The following is an 18,133-nucleotide window of genomic DNA, read 5'->3' on the forward strand; positions in this document are numbered from 1 at the left end:
CGTCTCGGGACTTCCACGGTTTAAGGAGGGAGATTAGGAAAACATTATAAATCTTTATAGATTCCGGGAGTTATAGCTTATAGGCGAGCCTATACTATCCTATTATAAAGGTAATCTTATAGGGGCCGAGGAACTTATCTAATAACTTTTTATTAGGGCGGCGCTACTTAATATTCTTCGCGGATAATAGTATATAATCCCCTGCCTTAAAACGCTAGCCTACGCGGCCGGTATTATAATACTTTTTATAGGTAGTTTAGGCCTTCCTTATAAGGACCTTTATAGCTCTGCGATTCGATATAAGGTGCTTTACCCTTTACTCGGCTACCGCGGCGCGGACCTTGCCCGATTTACGTATCTGTATATTATAAGGCCCGCGCGGGTTAAAACCTATTAACGCGATAAAAGGCGTCTACTAGATAGCCGAATACTATACGGTGTTATACGTGAACTATACTAGGGGCAGTTAGTCTACCTAGTTATCCTGCTATAGGGAATAAAACGCCCGTAAGAAGTGCTTTAGGTTCTGATTCTAGCGCTCCGTCTAACCGTCCGTCTAGGGGTAGAACATAGTGGATAGCCTCCTTATAACGCCTAGGAGGCTATATAAGGTGGTCCAGAACTTACTAGTAAATAGGGACCCATAATCCGAAACGATACTATCGGGTAATCCGTAAAGGCTAAAAACGTGCACCTATAGGATATAAGCCAGGCCCTTAGCTATTAGGGCGCTACTATAAGGGATATATAACGCGTACTTAGTATACCGATACACTATAACCAGGATAGCGTCCCTCTTTTTACCTTAGGACGTTATAGGGGGGAGACCCGTTATAAAATCCATCGAGATCTCTTAAAACGGTTATTCGGGTATAGGCAGAGGTGCTAGGTACCTAAAGGGCTTATGCTAACGAGGCTTAGTCCTCTAACAGATCCTATAAGTAGGCACGAACTTCTTAATATCTCGCGAGAGGTACTCCTAGTAGTAGGACTTAGAAATCCTTTTAATGGTTTAGCCTAACCTAGGGTGGCCTATAGTAGGCTTATCGTGAAAAGCTTAAAGGACCTTATCGCGTAAACCCAGCTAGTTTAGGACGTAGAGACGGTCCCTAAAGTAGACCGTACCTTAACTGTTATAGGACTAAGGGTCCGATAGGTTATCTTTCGCTATTAAGGAGATATAAAAGGGATCGTCTTTCTAGGTAAAAATAACTTTATCTTTTAAACTAGCTAGACCCGAGGGCTTAGGTATACCTCGGGACCTTAGAAGGCCGATTATAAACTTCTTAGTGAATCCCTTAACGGGTTTCTGCCGCTCCGCTTTAAGATCCGCCTAATCTATAACGAGCTACGGTTTCCTTAATAGTCTATCCGTAGGGTTCTAAGCGCCTAGGCGGTAACGAATCTTAAAATTAAAGCTAGAAAGCTCCTTTAGCTAATAGGCGTATTAAGGTTTAATTCGAGGCTTATTTAGTAGATACCGGTGGTTTAAGTGGTTAGTTAGCACCTTTATAAGGGTCTAACTATACGCTAGGTAATAGCGCCACTACCAGAACACTTCGACGATCGCTATTAGTTTAGTGTCTAGCGTCGGGTAGTTTAGTTCGGGTCCCCTAAGCTTCCTAGATAGGAACGCTATAGGGCGCTAAATCCGATCCTTATACTAGCTAATTATAGCACTAAGTATAAAGTTAGAGGCGTTTAGTTTTACACGAATAGGTAAGGCTAGGTTAAAATACCGTAGCATAGGTACCGACTAAAATAATAATCGTAACTTCTTAAAGGCGGCCCTCTTTATATCCCCTAACTAGAACGTACCCGGTCTGCCTCCTAACCTTAATAGGTCCGTAAAAGGAGTAGCGACCTTCGAGTAGCCTTTAATAAAACGTCGGTAAAACCCGGTAAAACCCAGGAAGACTTAAATCTTCTTAATAGAGTTAGGCTCCTCCTAGTCCTTAATGGCCTTAACCCTCTTAGGGTCTATAAAGACACCCTTAGGGCTATATATAAAGCCTAAGAACTTAACCTCCTATGTCTTAAACACATACTTCTAAGGATTCGCGAAGAGGGACTACTCCCTAAGACGCGCGAGGATCTCCTTAACGTGTACCCGGTAGGAACTAAGATCCTTATTATAGATCAGGATATTATCTAGGTACACGATATAGATAGTGTCGATAAAACCCTTTAGGGCTTTATTAATATAGCGCTAGAAGCTAGCCGGGGTATTATATAGACTAAAGGGTATTACTAAGTACTTAAACTACCCGTACTTAGTCCTAAAGGCCGTCTTCTATTCGTCCCCTTCTCGAATTCTTAAGCGATGGTATACGTCCTTAAGGTCTAGCTTAGTGTATACCGTAGAGGTCGCGAGGCGGTTAAGGATTTCGTGTATTAGTGGTAAAGGGGTATAGTCCTTTTGGGTCACCTTATTAAGGCCTTGGTAATCTATATATAGCCGTAGTTAACTACCCTTCTTCGGCACGAATAGGATCGGGGTACCCGTAGGGCTAGATAAGGGGCGGATCTATCCCTTTGCCGTGGCTTCCTTAATATAGTCTCGTAGTATAGCTAACTCCTATTCGGCTAGGGGATAGATAGGGCCGAATAGGGGTGACTTACCTTCCTTTATTTTAATCGCGTGGTCCTATCGCTAGTAGGCGGGTAGATAGCCGGCCTCTATAATATTAAAGACGTCCTAGAACTTTTAGTACTGCTCGGGGATAAGGCTTTCCGGCACTTCCTTATTTAATTCCTTTTAATAGGGCCCTGGATTAATATATACTAGAATTCCTTTATTATATTATATATAGTTAGGGGGTATAGGGGGTAGGGGATAGGACGGGTCTAATTAGATAACGGGGATTAAAGGACTATTAAGTAACGTGTCCTCTGCTTCTCCGGGGGTATTCTACCTTATGCCTATAACCCTATTAATACGGGGGGCGCTTAATTTTACTAGCCGAACTATTAACTAAGAGTTCTCCTTAGCTTTCTTTAGCTCCTTCCGGCTTAGGACGCCCCTAAGGTTATCCTTATAGAGTCGATATATCTATTAGCCGGTTCGGAAGGAGGTAACGGGGTTATATTTAACTAACTAGGGTATACTAAGGATAATCTAGGATCTATCCGGGTCTATATCTAGCACCTTAAACTTAATAGGGTATATCCGGGTTCGGTCCTAGCTATCCGTGACCTTAATATATATCTTAAGAGTCCTAAGGGACTATACTTCGACCCCTAGGATAACCTACCCTAGTTTCTTTAGCGGGCCTAAGGGCTTATAGTTAGGGGGTAGGGCTCTTTAGTCGATTAAGTTAATCTTAGCGCCTCTATTAAGCTTAGCGCTTTAGCGGCCCTATCCGCCGCTTAGCCGTATCTCTAACTTCGCCTTAATCGCGCCCTTATTAGCGAAGAACGGCTAAAACGGCGGCCTATCCTAGGCCTAAGCCTATTTAACGATAGGGGCCCGGGGGTTAATCGGTAGGTTATTAGGGTTCTGATTAGCGGAGTATCCTAATAACTAACCTAAATTAGAGGTTTCCTTCGGGTATTTATTCCGGTAATAGCCCTTCTTATTATATCCGAAATAGGTAATATTACTTTTATAGCGCTTTTTAGGGGGACCTTAGGTCTTTATATTATCTACTTTAATTAACTCTATAAAACCTTAAGGCGGTATAGAAGGATAGGCCGTTATAGTGCGGGCCCTATTAGGGGCATTATTACGCCCACGCTTTTTACCGCGATTATACCTTAGGCGATCGTTCCGGGGTGGCTTTTTTTTATTCTTATATAAGAGGGTAATCTCCGCCTACCGGGCTATAACTCCTAGTACCTTATTATTAGTAGGGATACCGGCTACTATAATCTAATTATATAATGGCTTATTAAGTTTCGTTAAGATTAATTATATACGCTACTTATTAGGGAAGGGTAGGGATACCTTATTAAATAATAAGTTAAGCTTATCGATAAACTTAGCGTAGGACTAATTAGGCTTTTATAGGGTCTAGTCCGAGAATAGCTTTTTAGTTATAGATATCTCGCGGGTCTTATTATCGACTAATTACTTAGTTAGGAACGACTTAAGGTCCTCTTAAGTAGCACCTTTAGTCTTCCTATATATACGTTTATAGTAGGCACGCTAACGGGACTTTATTATCTTTAGTAGTAGGGTAGACACGAGGTGTATTTTCTCCGGTTTAGTGGGTTCGATATTATTAAGTATAAAACGCTTTTTAAGTTCCTTAATAAAGGTCTAGAACTAGTTATAGGACTGCCTATCCTATTCCGGGAGCTTTTACGGAACCTTATACTAACTTTTACGGGAGTCCCCTTAGGGTGTATGCTTAGAGGTGTCGGGGTCCTTCCCTTATTAAAGGGTAAGGAGGCGCTTCTTCTTTTTTTTACGGGCTCGGCGGTCCTTATAGTGCTTAATCAGGAAATCGAGCTCCGCCGACGATAGGGTGCCGGGGGGGCGGCTTTTAAGGTCTTTAATATCGAATTAGGGTTCTATTCGGATAACTTAGGGGGTCCCCTAGTTAAGTGGTGGTCCTATTATAGGATCACGAGCGTCCGGGTTAGCTTATCCGCGAATCTCGAATTCGGGGTTATTATCTTTATCCTCTGACTTAGGCGTGAAGGATTACTCGCGATCGGCGCCTGATAGCCCGGCTTCGGCTCCTTTAGTAGCAGGGGAAGTATCCCGGGTACGAATAGTAGTGGTGCGCTTAGGGGGTATCTTAAGTACTGGCTAGGGGTAATAGTAGGATTTATAAAATAACTAGTCTTTCGAACTCTTAATAGTCGTTATACCCATAAACGGTTAGAACGAATAAAATATTATAGGTTTTTATATAAGGAGTAAAGAGAGTCGTTAAGACTATAATAAGAATAGGTTATAAAGCTAACCTTAGGGGGGGGAATAATTATAAGATTATTCGTTAAGCCCTCCCTTCCAGGACTTAACAGGAAAACGTCTACTTTAAGGTCCCCTGGCTATCCTCCTAGTGGGTAGCCGAGCCTAAGGCCCTAAGTCTCGAACGGACTCTTACTAACTTAAATAAACCCGTTTACGTGCTAGCCTAGGGTCCTCCTAGGGGCGGGTTCCGTCTACACGTTCCTTAATGTCTCTTATCGCCCCTTGACTGGAATGCCCCTGACACGTGACTATATATAGCGGAAAAGCTTATAAATATATTCTATAAAGGGTAAGGTAAGGCGTTAAACACCGTCCGTTCCGAGCCACGCCAGCTAGAAGCTCCGGAGGCCGCCCTCTTAGCCGCCGTATATCCTTTATAATAGTCCGCTATATTAGACTTAGGTACTATATCCTATATTTTCTATAATAGAAGCAGATTTATGGATTATAGACCGGCCTGCCCTGATAACGTTATAATCGCCGGCACTATAATAGTGCCGATTTAAGGGTATAAAGACGTTATTATAATAATAGAAGGAATAGCCGGCCCGATAAAGTTCCGGTTAAAAGACGTAGCCTACTACGAAGATTTTATCTATAACCTAGTCTTTAATAAGAAGATACGGTAAAACGGTTATTAGTAGGACTAAGAGCCACTAAACGATTATATACGCTGCCGTGACCGATTAATCCTTTATAAGCTAAGTGTCTACTATAATTAAACCGTTATAGAGCTGTTTTTAGTTACTAACGCCCCCGCTACGACTACTCTTCTAGCCCCGAGTCTACTAATCCGAAAACCGATTAAGAGAGCAGCTAGCTAAGCCGATAGTAATCTATAGTATCTACGGTTAGGGCACGCTGGCCCTAATATAATAAAATAACTAGAAAAGTAGTTATAGGGCGTTAAACTAAAGGGGCCCGGAACGGTGGAGTGCGACGCCTATGCTTAATCGAAAATAAGTTATTAGATTAGTAGGCGGACCCGTATAGCTCTAAGCTACGCCGGCGAGAGGTAGGCGATCGACTTCACGGATTTCCTACTAACCGCCGACGGATATATACGGATTATATTCTTCACGGATCGATATCACGGATTCGTGGCCTGCTACGTTATAACGTTAAAGAGGGCCTCCGATATCTATATAGTTATAAACTAATATATACGATAGGTTCAGAGTTAATTTAACCGGCAGGTACGGGTCTTTAAGTATAATAATAAACTAATATAATCGCTCGAAATATAGGGCTTAGCCAAGGGTTTTAGTATCCTATTAGAGTCCTCTTTAGTAGAGACCCCCGTATAAAACGGTGGTGCCGAAAGATCTAGGGCTATTATCGTGGAGAAGGCACGAGCTATACGAATATACTCCCGATTACCCGATTTCCTATAGGTTAAAGTCGTTCCTACTACCGCTTATATATAAAACAGAACGCCTAAATAACGCCTTAGCTAGAAGACCCTATTCGAAGTTATCTATTAACGTAAGCCGTAGCTAGGGCACCTACGGGCCTTTGGTTATAAAGCTTTTCCTATAACCAGAGCAGCTCTAACGAGGTCTAGAAAGCTTTAAAACCGGCTAGCGCCGCGGGCCTATATCGGTTACCTTATAGGCTACGATTTAACTAATATTTACCGTATCTAGGTTCCTAGCCTTCGAAGGAACGGGATTATACGTATACGTAACGTTATCTTTAACGAATAAGAGTATTTTAACGGTAGACTCGAGGCCCTAAAGGATAACTTACATTAATTAACGGAAGAGCAGCTAGCGGGTATCGTTAATTAGATCCGCCTACTAGAGTTATATATAATTAAGTAAGGCGAGCCGTAAAAGGCAGCCGATACGTTTATAATAGTATACTTCGAGCCTATTCTTTAGTCGGGTAGCGAGGTTAATAAACCTCTCCTAAGGGCTACGCCTACCGGCCTCGAGGCATGGGGAGTAGAACCGTTTATAGCGCCTAAGAGGCCGGAACGGTAGGAGGAGCTTATAGAGCCTACGAGGCCGGAGCTAAAAAAAGACTCTTCCATGGCCGCGATTAATTACTAACGCCTAGATAATAGTTACCTTCTAACTCCACCAGAAACCCCTCCTTAGGCAGGGCTCACGGCGGCTGCTTTCACGGGCTTTATACTTATAGAGCAGGGGGGAGCTAAATTTCGAAGCTATAGTAGTAACCGAGTCTGGATCTCTGCTTTTAATATAGGAAGATATACCCTATTAGTCCGTAATTTAAATAGTAAGCCGCTAATAAAGTTAAAAATTAAAAAGGCACTTAAAAGACCCCGTAAGATATACCGTAAGTAACTACCGGCCCCTCCGAGAAATCAACGAGACCTTAAAGACCACCTATACGGGATCCTATTCCGATAAGCCTAACGGGATCACCTAAAGAGTTATAAAGAGATAGGCTTATGGATCACGGTGCCGAAAGATAGGGCGAAGGGGTATTAAGTGCTGGGCTGTATATAGGTGATAACCTATAAGTTTAATAAGCACGGTTTTTTATAGAAGTGTAAGGCTAGATTAGTGGTCCGTGGAGATTAATAGTATTAGGACTTATTAGAAGATATATATATAGCCACTCTCGCCGGTCGGTCTTTTAGATCGTTAATAGCGATCGCCGCTCGCTTCGACCTATCTTTAATATAGTATAATATCGTTAACGCCTTTATGTATGCCCCTCTGCCCCACGATATATATATACGGTTCCCGCCCAGGACCGCGGTGCCGGGTTAATTACTATTACTAAAGAAGGCGCTGTATAGTCTACGGGAGTCTTTATTACTATAGTAAAAGCATATTATAGAAGTGTTAAAAAGAGACGGGTTTAAGATAGTGCCGTAAGAGCCCTACTGCTTTATACGCCGTGGGCTAATCCTATTCTTTTATATAGATAATATCGTGATCGGCTTTAGGGAAGACTTTAGGGAAGAGATAGAATAGGCTATCGTGAGCCTATAAAAGCACTACGCCCTATAAGGCGGGCAGCCACTATAGTGGTTCCTTAGGATTAAAGTTATTCGGGACCGTCCCTTAAGGAAGATATAGTTATTATAACGCGATTATATCGTGAAGGTAGGATATCTGTTATTAACGGCATCTAACTATAAATCCATAAGTCCTATAAAGCCGGCAGAGCTATTACTATACACTAGGAAGTCTATTACTGTTAAAAGCTATTAACGAAAGATAGGATTAGTTCTATACGCTATAGTGATTACCCGCCCTAATATCGCCTTTATAGTATCTCGACTCTATAGATTTAATATAAATCTAAGCCGTTAGTATCACGAAGTAGCCGACTATTTAATCCGATATCTATTAGCCACGTAAACCTACGCCCTATAATTAGGTAGTAGCGACTCTATTAAGGTATTCACCGACGCGTCGTTTATAGATAACTTAATTAATCGTAAGAGTAGTTAGGTATTCGTGATACGCCTATTCGGAGGTATAGTAGCCTAGTAAGCTAATAAGTAAGTAATAGTAATAACGTTAATAACAGAGGCAGAGCTGCTCTTACTAGTATAAGGTGCGAAGGAAGGGATATTCACGAAGAGGCTATTAGAGGCGATAGGTGTGATTTTCGATAATCCACGATTAAAGATACGATACGATAATAGCTAAACGATACGCCTACTAATAGCGGAGATCGCTTAATTAAATACACGATTACGGTATATAGATATATATAATTATTAGTTACGGGAGGCGTAGCAGAGTAGAAGGATTAAAGTCAGTTACGTTATAAGCGCCGATATAATCGCTAATAGATTAACGAAGGTCCTGTCTAAGGAAAAGTTTATAAGCTTTAGAAAATAGGTGGGAGTAATAGAAATACAGGGACGCCTCTATATAAATAAGCTAGAGGAGATCTTACCGGAGTATCTAGAAGAGCTGGAGGAGAAATTCGATAGGAGCTACGTGGACGTTATAGAAGGGGATATATCGATAGAAGACGCCTATAAATAACGTCAACTAAGCAACTATTATATAGTTATTTAGTTAGGGGGGTGTGTCGCACAGGCTGGCCTAAAGCAGGTCCGGAGCGGGTTATTCCGGGCCCGAAAGTGGGAGTGGATCTGCCACAGGAATAAGGGCAGGAATTTAGCACTACGATCAGAGATTTCTACAGAGTCAATTAAATCAACAGATCGATCGCTTATTTTACGCAATTGAGTTATACGCTGTTTGCAACATGGGGTGGGTGGTTTCCCTTTTCGTCGTAGTATCGACTAAGGCAGGGGCGCATAAAAATACACAAAAGATAGTACCTGCAGCAGATACGAATACGAGTGACTGACCGCCTACCTAATTGGACCGCACAACGGTGTTCCTGGGCCTAATTGAAAAAAATACTGCCAGTCAATTTAAACTGCCCACCTCTTCTACCCCTGCGCGCCTCCTTATCTTGCATCAATCTGACAACGAACGGCTGAATGACTGAACGACCATATCAACTTCGATCAGTCAATAGGTCCAGCGCATCAGGGGACGACATCTATTGATAACCTGAATGCAGAAGTTGATTCTTTCCGCTTAGAGCGAAGGCGTTCAGCGTTCAATCGACAAAACTTGGAGAAGCGTTCTTTTACTCTTACTTTGTCCCATCACCATGGGCATCCTTCAGGATCTCGCGGGACCATTGTCCCAGTACTTTGAGGGCCTAAACACAGCTTCACAGGTTGGAGCTGTTGTTGGGGCCGTCCTGGTCCTCTCCGTCGTGCTCAATGTCGCGTCGCAGTTCCTCTTCCGCAGCTCTAACGAGCCTCCCCTCGTCTTCCACTGGTTCCCCTTTATCGGCAGTACTATCACCTATGGCATGGACCCTCCCACCTTCTTCAAAGTGAATCGGGAAAAGGTATGTTTTTCTACCAAACTTGGCCTTCTTGCTTTTACAAAATTCCTTCGAGTATGGTCATGTGCATCAGCAAGCCACTGACGCTATTTTTCCCACTACAGTATGGCGACGTTTTCACCTTTATCCTCCTCGGCAAGAAGACCACCGTTTATGCCGGTCCCAACGGTAACGACTTCATCCTCAACGGCAAGCTGCGGGATGTCAATGCCGAGGAAATCTACACCGTCCTGACCACTCCCGTCTTTGGGAAGGATGTCGTCTACGATTGCCCCAACTCCAAGCTGATGGAACAGAAGAAGGTAATGATAACATGCGCCGCTCTTGCCTACCCTACCTAAGCCACCAAGCCGGTATACTGACACGCGTATCATCTGTAGTTTATGAAGATCGCCCTGACTACCCAGGCTTTCATTTCCTATGTCCCTATCATCTCCCACGAGGTTACGAACTACTTCAAGACGAACAAGGATTTCAAGGGCAAGTCGGGCGTCGTGAATATTTCCGCCAAGATGGCCGAGATCACAATCTTCACGGCATCCCATGCTCTCCAGGGCTCGGATATCCGGAGCAAGTTTGATGAGTCGCTGGCTACCCTTTACCACGATCTCGACATGGGCTTCTCCCCCATCAACTTCATGCTCCACTGGGCGCCTCTGCCCTGGAACCGCAGGCGCGACCATGCCCAACGCACTGTCGCCCAGATCTACATGAGCACCATCAAGGAGCGCCGTGAAAAGGGCAATACTGCCGGCCTGGACATGCTTACCCATCTCATGAACTCGTCATACAAGGACGGCACCAAGGTCCCCGACCACGAAGTCGCCCACATGATGATCGCTCTCCTCATGGCCGGCCAGCACTCGTCCTCCTCCACCAGCGCCTGGATCATGCTGCGCCTTGCTCAGAACCCCGGCGTCATGGAAGATCTGTACCAGGAACAAATCCGTGCTCTCGGCGCCGACCTGCCTCCCCTGAAATACGAGGACCTCGCCAAGCTCCCGCTCAACCAGGCCATCGTCAAGGAGACTCTCCGCCTGCATGCACCCATCCACTCCATCATGCGCGCCGTCAAGCAGCCGATGCCCGTCCCCGGCACCAAGTATGTCATCCCGACCTCGCACACGCTCCTCGCCGCCCCGGGCGTCTCCGCCTCCGACCCTGCCTACTTCCCCAACCCGGATATCTGGGACCCTCACCGATGGGACCCCAGCTCCCCGAATGCGCCCACCATCGACCGCCCCGACGCCGACGAGGAGACCATCGACTACGGCTACGGCCTGGTCAGCAAGGGCTCCTCTTCTCCCTACCTGCCCTTCGGCGCCGGCCGCCACCGCTGCATCGGCGAACACTTTGCCAACGTGCAGCTGCAGACCATCACCGCCGAGATTGTGCGGCTCTTCAAGTTCCGCAACCCCGACGGCAGCGACAAGCTCGTTGGCACGGATTACGCTTCTCTCTTCTCGCGGCCGCTGGAGCCGGCCAACATCTACTGGGAGCGGCGCCAGTGATTTAGTTGATCGTATGTAATTGGCACGATATGGACGAAATAACAAAGGCATGCCGTGCAGGCACAGGACTTTGATACATCACTGTTGTATATAACACGAATGACACCTCGGTAGACCGGGTAGCCGTGGCGGGAAATGGCTTGGACAAGAAACCAAAGGGCCTTTCGCGAGGCACGGAAGCATGGTACTGAAGGGCTCCGGAGAGCGAGGAGGTTCTGGCGTTGATAATACTTTTTAATACTAATACTGGTCATGAATCTGTCTTTGCCACCCATTCTACATTGACAAGGCATATTGTATGCCTTTGATGGGGTTAGATCGTTAGTGTGTGTGGAGGACTTGGATTAAGAAGGGGCCTGAGATGGAAGGAGGGGATGTTTCTTTGGGCGGCATGTCGCTGCCGGTGTTACTGGACACACATTGTACCCGCGGGTAGGTATGGAGCTATCTGAGTAAGAGCCATTGAGGTAAGAGTGAGGGAAGGCATGTGCTCCTGCTTCATGCGTAGGTAGTGGCGAGGTTTTCGTCAGTCACTCCTTCCCCAGTCACGGAAACAGCTCATGTATCTACTCCTACCTCTGGTACTTTTCAGTTATAGGATAGGTACGTAATACATAAGATATGTACGTACTCGTGGACTTAGCCTGGAGAAAGGAAAGACGCGAGAGGGGTCAAATATCTTGCATGGAAATACCATGATGTCTGGGACTCCATTCAGCCTCCATTCCCCCAACTAATCTTGTCATGCTGTGACTTGTGGTTTAAACAAGTGTTCATATAACATACGCTTCGAATACCTCTCTGCCAGTTGATATTGCTCCAGCTGTTCGAATACCCTAGGAACGCATAGAACCATGGCCCCCGACCTCTCCTTCTCCCAATATGCCACCCGCCATCATTCGCTGCTAACTCCCTCCAGCAGTCAAGGACAATCATCCTTGTACGGAGGCACGGAACCCCAACAAGCAGACGACTACCATGTACGAGACCCCGTAACCCGGTTGGACTTTGGGAAGCAGTCTCGGCTTTGTCGAGACAACGAGCAGCTCCGACGTCAGCGGAGCAAGACCATTCGGCAGACGCTCGCTGCAAGCAACAGCCAAGCAAGCTTGGGGCAGCCCAGAAACGCAGCGGACCTGGCGGCCTCCCTTGTCAGTCTAGTCCTCCCATACGACGTCCGGAACCTGCAACGAAGCCTCCTCAAGATGCAGGACCGTGTCAAAGCCGTCGAGTCCAAGACACAAGAGAATACCGAGGCGCGAGAATATGCCGACAAGACTATGCGTGTCTTACAGGATGAGCTCAAAACAGTACAGGCTCTCGTTCACAAGGCGGGCCCTGACTTGACTGGCCAGATGGGCACGCAGGCGTGGATGGAAGAGGTCCACAACCGCCATGCCCAGATGATGGAAGCTGTGGCCCAATTCAACGAGGAACGCGACAAAATCTCAAAGGAGCTAAAGCGCCAGCTGGACCAAGTCCAGCAACTCCATGCCGAGCTTGCTTCACAGCGCTCTCCGACAAGGGTGCAGGCAAGCCCAAAAGTCGATGAACCCCCAGCGGCTGCCGAGGGCCTATCCTTAGCTGGCCAGGATGTTTCTGACGAAACGACCAGAGTGCATCCCATAAGCAACGAAAAGCACACGCACCAAGAGAGGGGCAGTGTGATTTCGCCTGCCCAGGTACACACAAGAGACGAGGCAGACATCTCCACAGCCTCAGATTCTGGAGCCGACGAAGGCACTGCAACAGCCCGGAATGTCGACGATGAAACATGGCTGGGTCACCAGCAGGAAACTGTGACGCCCAACCGCCAGGACGAAGCTGTCATGAAAGAGCCCGCCGAAGTCCCTCGTCTGCTAAGGAGACGGGTCAAACAGAGTCCCAAGGCAGTCGAGCATCGCCGAACAGAACGTAGCATAATAAGCAAGCCCAAGGCCGAGGCCTCGACATCAACAGGTCTCAGTCGTCGAGCTGCCTTTGCGAACCATACCAAGCGATTCAGTGCGAAGTACGAGTCGGAGACACCGAAGACGTCCAGGGCCCATAAAGACTTCGTGTGGCGTTTCATTGATGGCATTGAAGACAAGGAAATGTCCTCGTATGTACAGAGATGCCTACAGGACCGCCTCCCCGACTTTATATCGCCGTCCAAGGGGAGGGGAAAGCCTTACCGCGAAATCGTGTTTACCGGCCGGCTCAAGTGGAAACAGGTGTTTGATGCCATGAAAACCATGCCTGTGCCGCCCTTTTTCTCTTGAGATTTTCAACTTGTGACGATTTTGCAAAGGATATGGCTATGGTCTGGTGGACCAGCCGTGAGGATGGGATTTGGCCAAACGGAGGAAGATCTTGTTAAAGGAAGAAGCAGAAGCATGGCCGGAGAACGGGCGTTGTGTTGTTGTCTTGGTGGATTTTTTCCCTAAATCAAGGTCTTTAGAATCATGTACCGAGATCGGAAGGCACACAAAGAAAAAAAGAAAAGAACTTGTATCCTACCATCGATCTCTTATTTGCGAGAATCCAATGTGACGGAACGTGAATCGATGCTCGAGGTCCGAAGTCAGTCACTGACGTCACGTGTTCTTGCTCTTGGCCGTGTTCTGACAGGATTCTGGTAATGAGAAATAGTACTTCGATACATGTGATTACCTCCAGCATCAAGGGTCGTCGCGCTCCAACAGTTTAACTTTGCCTTCCATGTCACAACGCGACTTGCCGTTCTAATCGACCTCTGTACAACGAAAAGGCTAAAATTGCATGGCTCAGCTACGAAACACCAGACATCAAGAAACCTCTTCGTGATACGACATTAAAGCTTTTCCCATCGCGGGCCAAACTTGTTGCCCTTTACATTGCTACGCTAGAGCGACTCGCCGTTGCTGGTGATTACCCCATCAATTGCTTGCGACTTTGCCAGCTCGATCACGCTCTCCATTTATCCAAAGGCAACTCGCACGAAATACATCCGCAGATACTCTCCCGCGCCCTTTCCTTCATATGGCACTTGGCCTCGTTCCGTCAATATGTCGGACAGGGGCGCCTCTCAACCGCCTCAGCGGCCCAAATTAAAGCTGAGCATGAGCTCCCGGGGAGCCTCATTTGACGATCCCCAGGCGCCGCAATCCGCAGCCACACCTAGCGCGACACCTAAGATCATTCTCAGGCCCTCCCAACCATCCACACCGGCCGATACAACATCACCAGCGCCTCCGAAGACGAAGGCAGGGCGACAAACCAAACCGACAAATAAATTGATCGAGTCGAAGAAGCGCGAACAGCAAGAGGACGAAGATGACGAACTGCTGAGCGCGAGCCAGCCCACGAAGAGGATCAAACTACTCAAGACACCCAGCTCGGCGGTGGCGAGGACGGGCGCCGGTGGGCTGATCCTCAAGTCGAAGGGAAAGCCGCCATACCACCCACCCGGCGATGGATACGACTCGGCAGCCAGCGACCGGGAAGAAGACCCGACCATCGAGGAACAGTTTATTTTGCGCATGATGCCTGGCGAACACTGCGACTACATAAGACGATGCATGGACGAGGGCAAGATTGGCGTCCCCCGTAGCCAGGGCGGGGCGGACCTGGCCATCAAATGGCTAGAAGAAGAGACCCGGCGTGCCATCGTCTACGTCAAGGGCCAGCTTTTCGCGGCCGTCATGCTTGAACTGCCGACCATCACCGAGTCGATGAAAACCTGGGACCGCAGGACCTTGATGAAGTCGGCGGATATATGCCACATGCTACATGTCTTTCAGAAGGTGTCATCGGAAGAAGAGGCCAGGAAGGCGCCGTTGCCTCCCATGGTGCAGCCGGGGTTTAAGTGGCCCCATGGGCTCACACCACCGATGCATGACGCCGTCAATCAGAGGTTTGCAAAGGTCATCAGTCGATCCGAAATCGAACTCAAAGAAGCCGAGGTCAAGAAGCTGCTGCAGGCCGATGCAGCCGCGCTGAGTTCTCGGTACGAGCTCATCGACGACAGACAGCTACAGTCCGAGGAAGAGGCGGAGATGGAGGTGGAATATTCCGAGGACGAAGAAGAGGACGCCGAGGGCGAACTCGACGAGAGTGGCTACTTCCCAACGGATGGCTACGCGAACGGCGAGATGCTGGAAGACCAGGACGATCTCGCCGCCGAGATGGAGGCTGCTTTCGAGATGGAAATGGCGAATCAACCGGCGGACGCTGCCACGCCGGCCACGTTGCCCGAGGGCGTTACTCCTCTGACCACGGACTCTGGGACGCCGGCGCCGGCCGCGCAGGAAAGCGCAAACGACGACGACGAGGAGGACGACGAGGAAGAGGTCAGCGAGGAGGACGAGGATAGCGATGTGGACCACGAGGAGCAGACGCGCATCAAGGGCGTCAGGCAGGATATTGCGGCGCTCAAGAAGACGATCGCCCAAGCCGAGGGCGAGCTTGCCCGTCATGCGGGCAACAAGATCTTACGGAACCGTCTGGAGATGCGTCTGAAGACCCTGAGGGGCGAGCTTGGGGCCAAACTATCGTCATTGCCACAAGGGGAAGAGGAAGATGAGGATTGATATGTATAGTATTTCAGTATCGTTCCCACTGGGAAGTTAGTGATGATTTCTGAGCCGCTTGCGAGCATTTTTAGGGGCAGCTCAGCTCGGCAGTTTAATGTCACCGTTGCAAAGCAACATAGCGCTTCTCGCGCTTCCAGGTAGTCATTGATATAATCTATTGGCGACACAAACTGTGGTATACAAACCGGGTACAATGCCGGGCAGATTGCAGGTAATATACAAAGCTTTTTCCAGCTTGACTCTGCACCCACCATCCCCATACTGCTACATGCCAACGTCCATATTCTTGCCTCCTGACATCGGCTAAGCTACTACCCCTGTCAAGTCGATAGACAATTCGAAAACGTACAACCGTAGTCTGCTTTTGCACGGACCCATATGTTTCTCCCATGCCTTTTTACATCGACTTGAGGTAATTGGCCTCCTTGATCTTGGCCTTGCGCTCCTGCCGCATGGCCTTGCGGAGCTCCTCGCGCTTCTGCGAGGCGAAGAGGTTGGAGGCGACGTCGCCGTCCTCCTGGCCGGGCAGGTTGACCGACTGGTGCTGCAGGGGCACCTTGGGCGCTAGGGCATCGAGGTTGCCTTCGGCGAGGAGCTTGGCCTGGAGTTGCTTCTGACGCTTGGCGGCTAGACGGCGCTGCTTTGCGGATTTGGCTGTTGGGGGAAAGAAAATGAAGTGTCAGCGGGCCGAGGAAACAGAAACTTGAGGGTGCTGAGAGCCGTCGATCTCCGGATTTATCCATTTCTAGGCTTCGTTATAAATACGTACAGAACTCATCGCCAGCGTTGGCGTCAGCTTCCTCCGAAGCGGCAGTCTTGAACTCGAGGCAGTCCCATAGCCATTCGGGGTACTCCTCGTCAGGGAGCGCGACGGGGTCGGTCTGGCCCTTGAAGTAGTTAAGGCCGGTGAGGACGGTGCCGGCCGGGCAAGAGGAGGGCGGGCGGCCGGAATGGGCAGGGCCGTTTCCGGAGGTGGGTGCGTCAACGGGTGTTGAGAGGGTGGGCGTGCTCGAGGGTGCAGCTGTCGCTGAGGCCGGCGAGGCTTGTGTCGTCGCTTGTGATGGTATTCTTGTAGGGGAGGAAACGGAAAAGGCTCTGGGGAGGAGGGCGCTCGATGGCGGGTAGGTTCGGACGCTGAGTGCCGTGGCACGGCGGAAGCAGGTTCTGCAAATCATGGCAACCTGTTTGTGCTGTTGTTTGCTTGAAGCTGGTGGTGCAGGTTGGCGAGAGTCGCGGCGCGAAGTTTGAAGTGGTTACTAAAATTTCTGGGGCACGAGCGTTCCCTCGGACAGGGCTCCCGGTGGGTTTTCAAGCAACAACCACTCAACCACGACTTGACCACACCTGAAGGTCCTAGACGTACGAGCTGAAAATGTAATATCAATCAGAATTCGAATTAATTGGTCATTCACACTTTATTGGTGTTTCCAGGCGTCTTGAACCGACGTTAAAGCCAGGAGACTTTGAAACGAGCTATGTCTTGTAAATGCATAAACTCGATTGCTTCATTGCGGTATATGTACATATTGGCACAAGGCTTGTCCCCGGCTCATGCCGGGTGACAGATTTGTCTACATTGTCGGCCACAGCGGCCCAGACGATGAACAATGCCAATTCTATGTCCTGATCCGCGATGGAGATTTACTCCGACTAGACGCCCTGAAGATGTTATAGCCGACCGCCTTTATTCTTGGCTCACGTAGCCACCTAAGCCTCATCGCTGTCTCTACTCCTTCTTCGAGACGTAGTTTGTCTGTTGGAACAAAGTGCCGGTGACCTTCTTCTCCTTCAGTAGCTGGAGGTATTTTTCTGCCCGTAGCTGTCAATCTCCCGTACTAGGAGCGCATCCGTCGCGAAGTGACTCGGCTTACCTCTCAGATGGCCGCAGTTCTCCAGGTGGTTGACGCCCTCGCGCGAGTAGCACTTGCCCAGCTCCTCGCCCACAAGGCGGACCATCATGGCACCAACCCATTGTTCCCTAATGATAGCATCTTGTGCCTGCTTGAACGCCTTGTTGTCGTCGTAGTCGACGCCGTCGAAGGTGGGGGGCACCTTGGGCTTCTGAGCCAAGAACATGGGAGACTCTGGGGTCGGCATTGTGAATGTATCGTAAGTTGTCGATTATGTCTTGGGCACGGTCGAGAGTCGGTTAATCGGAGATGCGACAAGAGACGAACCGGATCGGTTGTTCGAAGAGTGAGCCAATGTCAATGCCGTTGTTTAAGCCCAAGCTATCGATCCGATTGAGATTGGTAGTACCTATCCAAATATGGTGGCCT

General features: G+C 48.2%; 6 protein-coding genes across 6 annotated transcripts; 3 read left to right on the top strand and 3 right to left on the bottom strand.

Moving 5' to 3' along the window:
• Positions 1–544: 544 nt before the first annotated feature.
• ACRALDRAFT_2016681 (uncharacterized protein) lies at positions 545–9,433 on the bottom strand (the record flags this gene model as incomplete). The annotated part of the gene is made up of 6 exons (XM_071019852.1): positions 545–556; positions 8,957–9,014; positions 9,104–9,119; positions 9,195–9,239; positions 9,316–9,342; positions 9,394–9,433. 6 exons carry the CDS (start codon positions 9,431–9,433, stop codon positions 545–547), a joined length of 198 nt encoding a protein of 65 aa, XP_070876568.1.
• On the top strand, positions 9,347–11,574 carry ACRALDRAFT_1039802 (uncharacterized protein). Its single transcript, XM_071015154.1, has 3 exons — positions 9,347–9,793; positions 9,895–10,092; positions 10,171–11,574. The coding sequence occupies exons 1-3, from the start codon at positions 9,548–9,550 to the stop codon at positions 11,299–11,301; spliced, it is 1,575 nt and encodes a 524-aa protein (XP_070876569.1). The 5' UTR covers positions 9,347–9,547; the 3' UTR covers positions 11,302–11,574.
• A 581-nt stretch (positions 11,575–12,155) lies between these two features.
• Positions 12,156–13,562, top strand: ACRALDRAFT_1068110 (uncharacterized protein; the record flags this gene model as incomplete). The annotated part of the gene is made up of 1 exon (XM_071017527.1): positions 12,156–13,562. One exon carries the CDS (start codon positions 12,156–12,158, stop codon positions 13,560–13,562), a length of 1,407 nt encoding a protein of 468 aa, XP_070876570.1.
• A 765-nt stretch (positions 13,563–14,327) lies between these two features.
• ACRALDRAFT_2025319 (uncharacterized protein) lies at positions 14,328–15,851 on the top strand (the record flags this gene model as incomplete). Its single annotated transcript, XM_071020304.1, has 1 exon — positions 14,328–15,851. The coding sequence occupies one exon, from the start codon at positions 14,328–14,330 to the stop codon at positions 15,849–15,851; it is 1,524 nt and encodes a 507-aa protein (XP_070876571.1).
• A 400-nt stretch (positions 15,852–16,251) lies between these two features.
• On the bottom strand, positions 16,252–17,029 carry ACRALDRAFT_2039956 (mitochondrial 54S ribosomal protein mL54; the record flags this gene model as incomplete). Its single annotated transcript, XM_071021008.1, has 2 exons — positions 16,252–16,508; positions 16,624–17,029. 2 exons carry the CDS (start codon positions 17,027–17,029, stop codon positions 16,252–16,254), a joined length of 663 nt encoding a protein of 220 aa, XP_070876572.1.
• A 225-nt stretch (positions 17,030–17,254) lies between these two features.
• On the bottom strand, positions 17,255–18,098 carry ACRALDRAFT_1074546 (uncharacterized protein). Its single transcript, XM_071018253.1, has 2 exons — positions 17,726–18,098; positions 17,255–17,663 (listed from the first exon to the last, which is right to left on the bottom strand). The coding sequence occupies exons 1-2, from the start codon at positions 17,949–17,951 to the stop codon at positions 17,581–17,583; spliced, it is 309 nt and encodes a 102-aa protein (XP_070876573.1). The 5' UTR covers positions 17,952–18,098; the 3' UTR covers positions 17,255–17,580.
• Positions 18,099–18,133: the final 35 nt, after the last annotated feature.

Source organism: Sodiomyces alcalophilus (assembly GCF_042370955.1).
Source record: "Sodiomyces alcalophilus JCM 7366 unplaced genomic scaffold ACRALscaffold_2, whole genome shotgun sequence".
NCBI classification, from domain to species: Eukaryota; Fungi; Ascomycota; class Sordariomycetes; order Glomerellales; family Plectosphaerellaceae; genus Sodiomyces; species Sodiomyces alcalophilus.

What these genes read in the sequence shown, in the direction of transcription:
- ACRALDRAFT_1039802 (XM_071015154.1), top strand. Translation starts at nt 9,548, where the DNA reads ATGGGCATCCTTCAGGATCTCGCGGGACCATTGTCCCAGTACTTTGAG. An exon ending in TCAAAGTGAATCGGGAAAAG is followed by an intron (nt 9,794 to 9,894) that starts GTATGTTTTTCT and finishes TTCCCACTACAG; the next exon opens with TATGGCGACGTTTTCACCTT. An exon ending in AGCTGATGGAACAGAAGAAG is followed by an intron (nt 10,093 to 10,170) that starts GTAATGATAACA and finishes TATCATCTGTAG; the next exon opens with TTTATGAAGATCGCCCTGAC.
- ACRALDRAFT_1074546 (XM_071018253.1), bottom strand. Translation starts at nt 17,951, where the DNA reads ATGCCGACCCCAGAGTCTCCCATGTTCTTGGCTCAGAAGCCCAAGGTG. An exon ending in GAACTGCGGCCATCTGAGAG is followed by an intron (nt 17,664 to 17,725) that starts GTAAGCCGAGTC and finishes AGCTACGGGCAG; the next exon opens with AAAAATACCTCCAGCTACTG.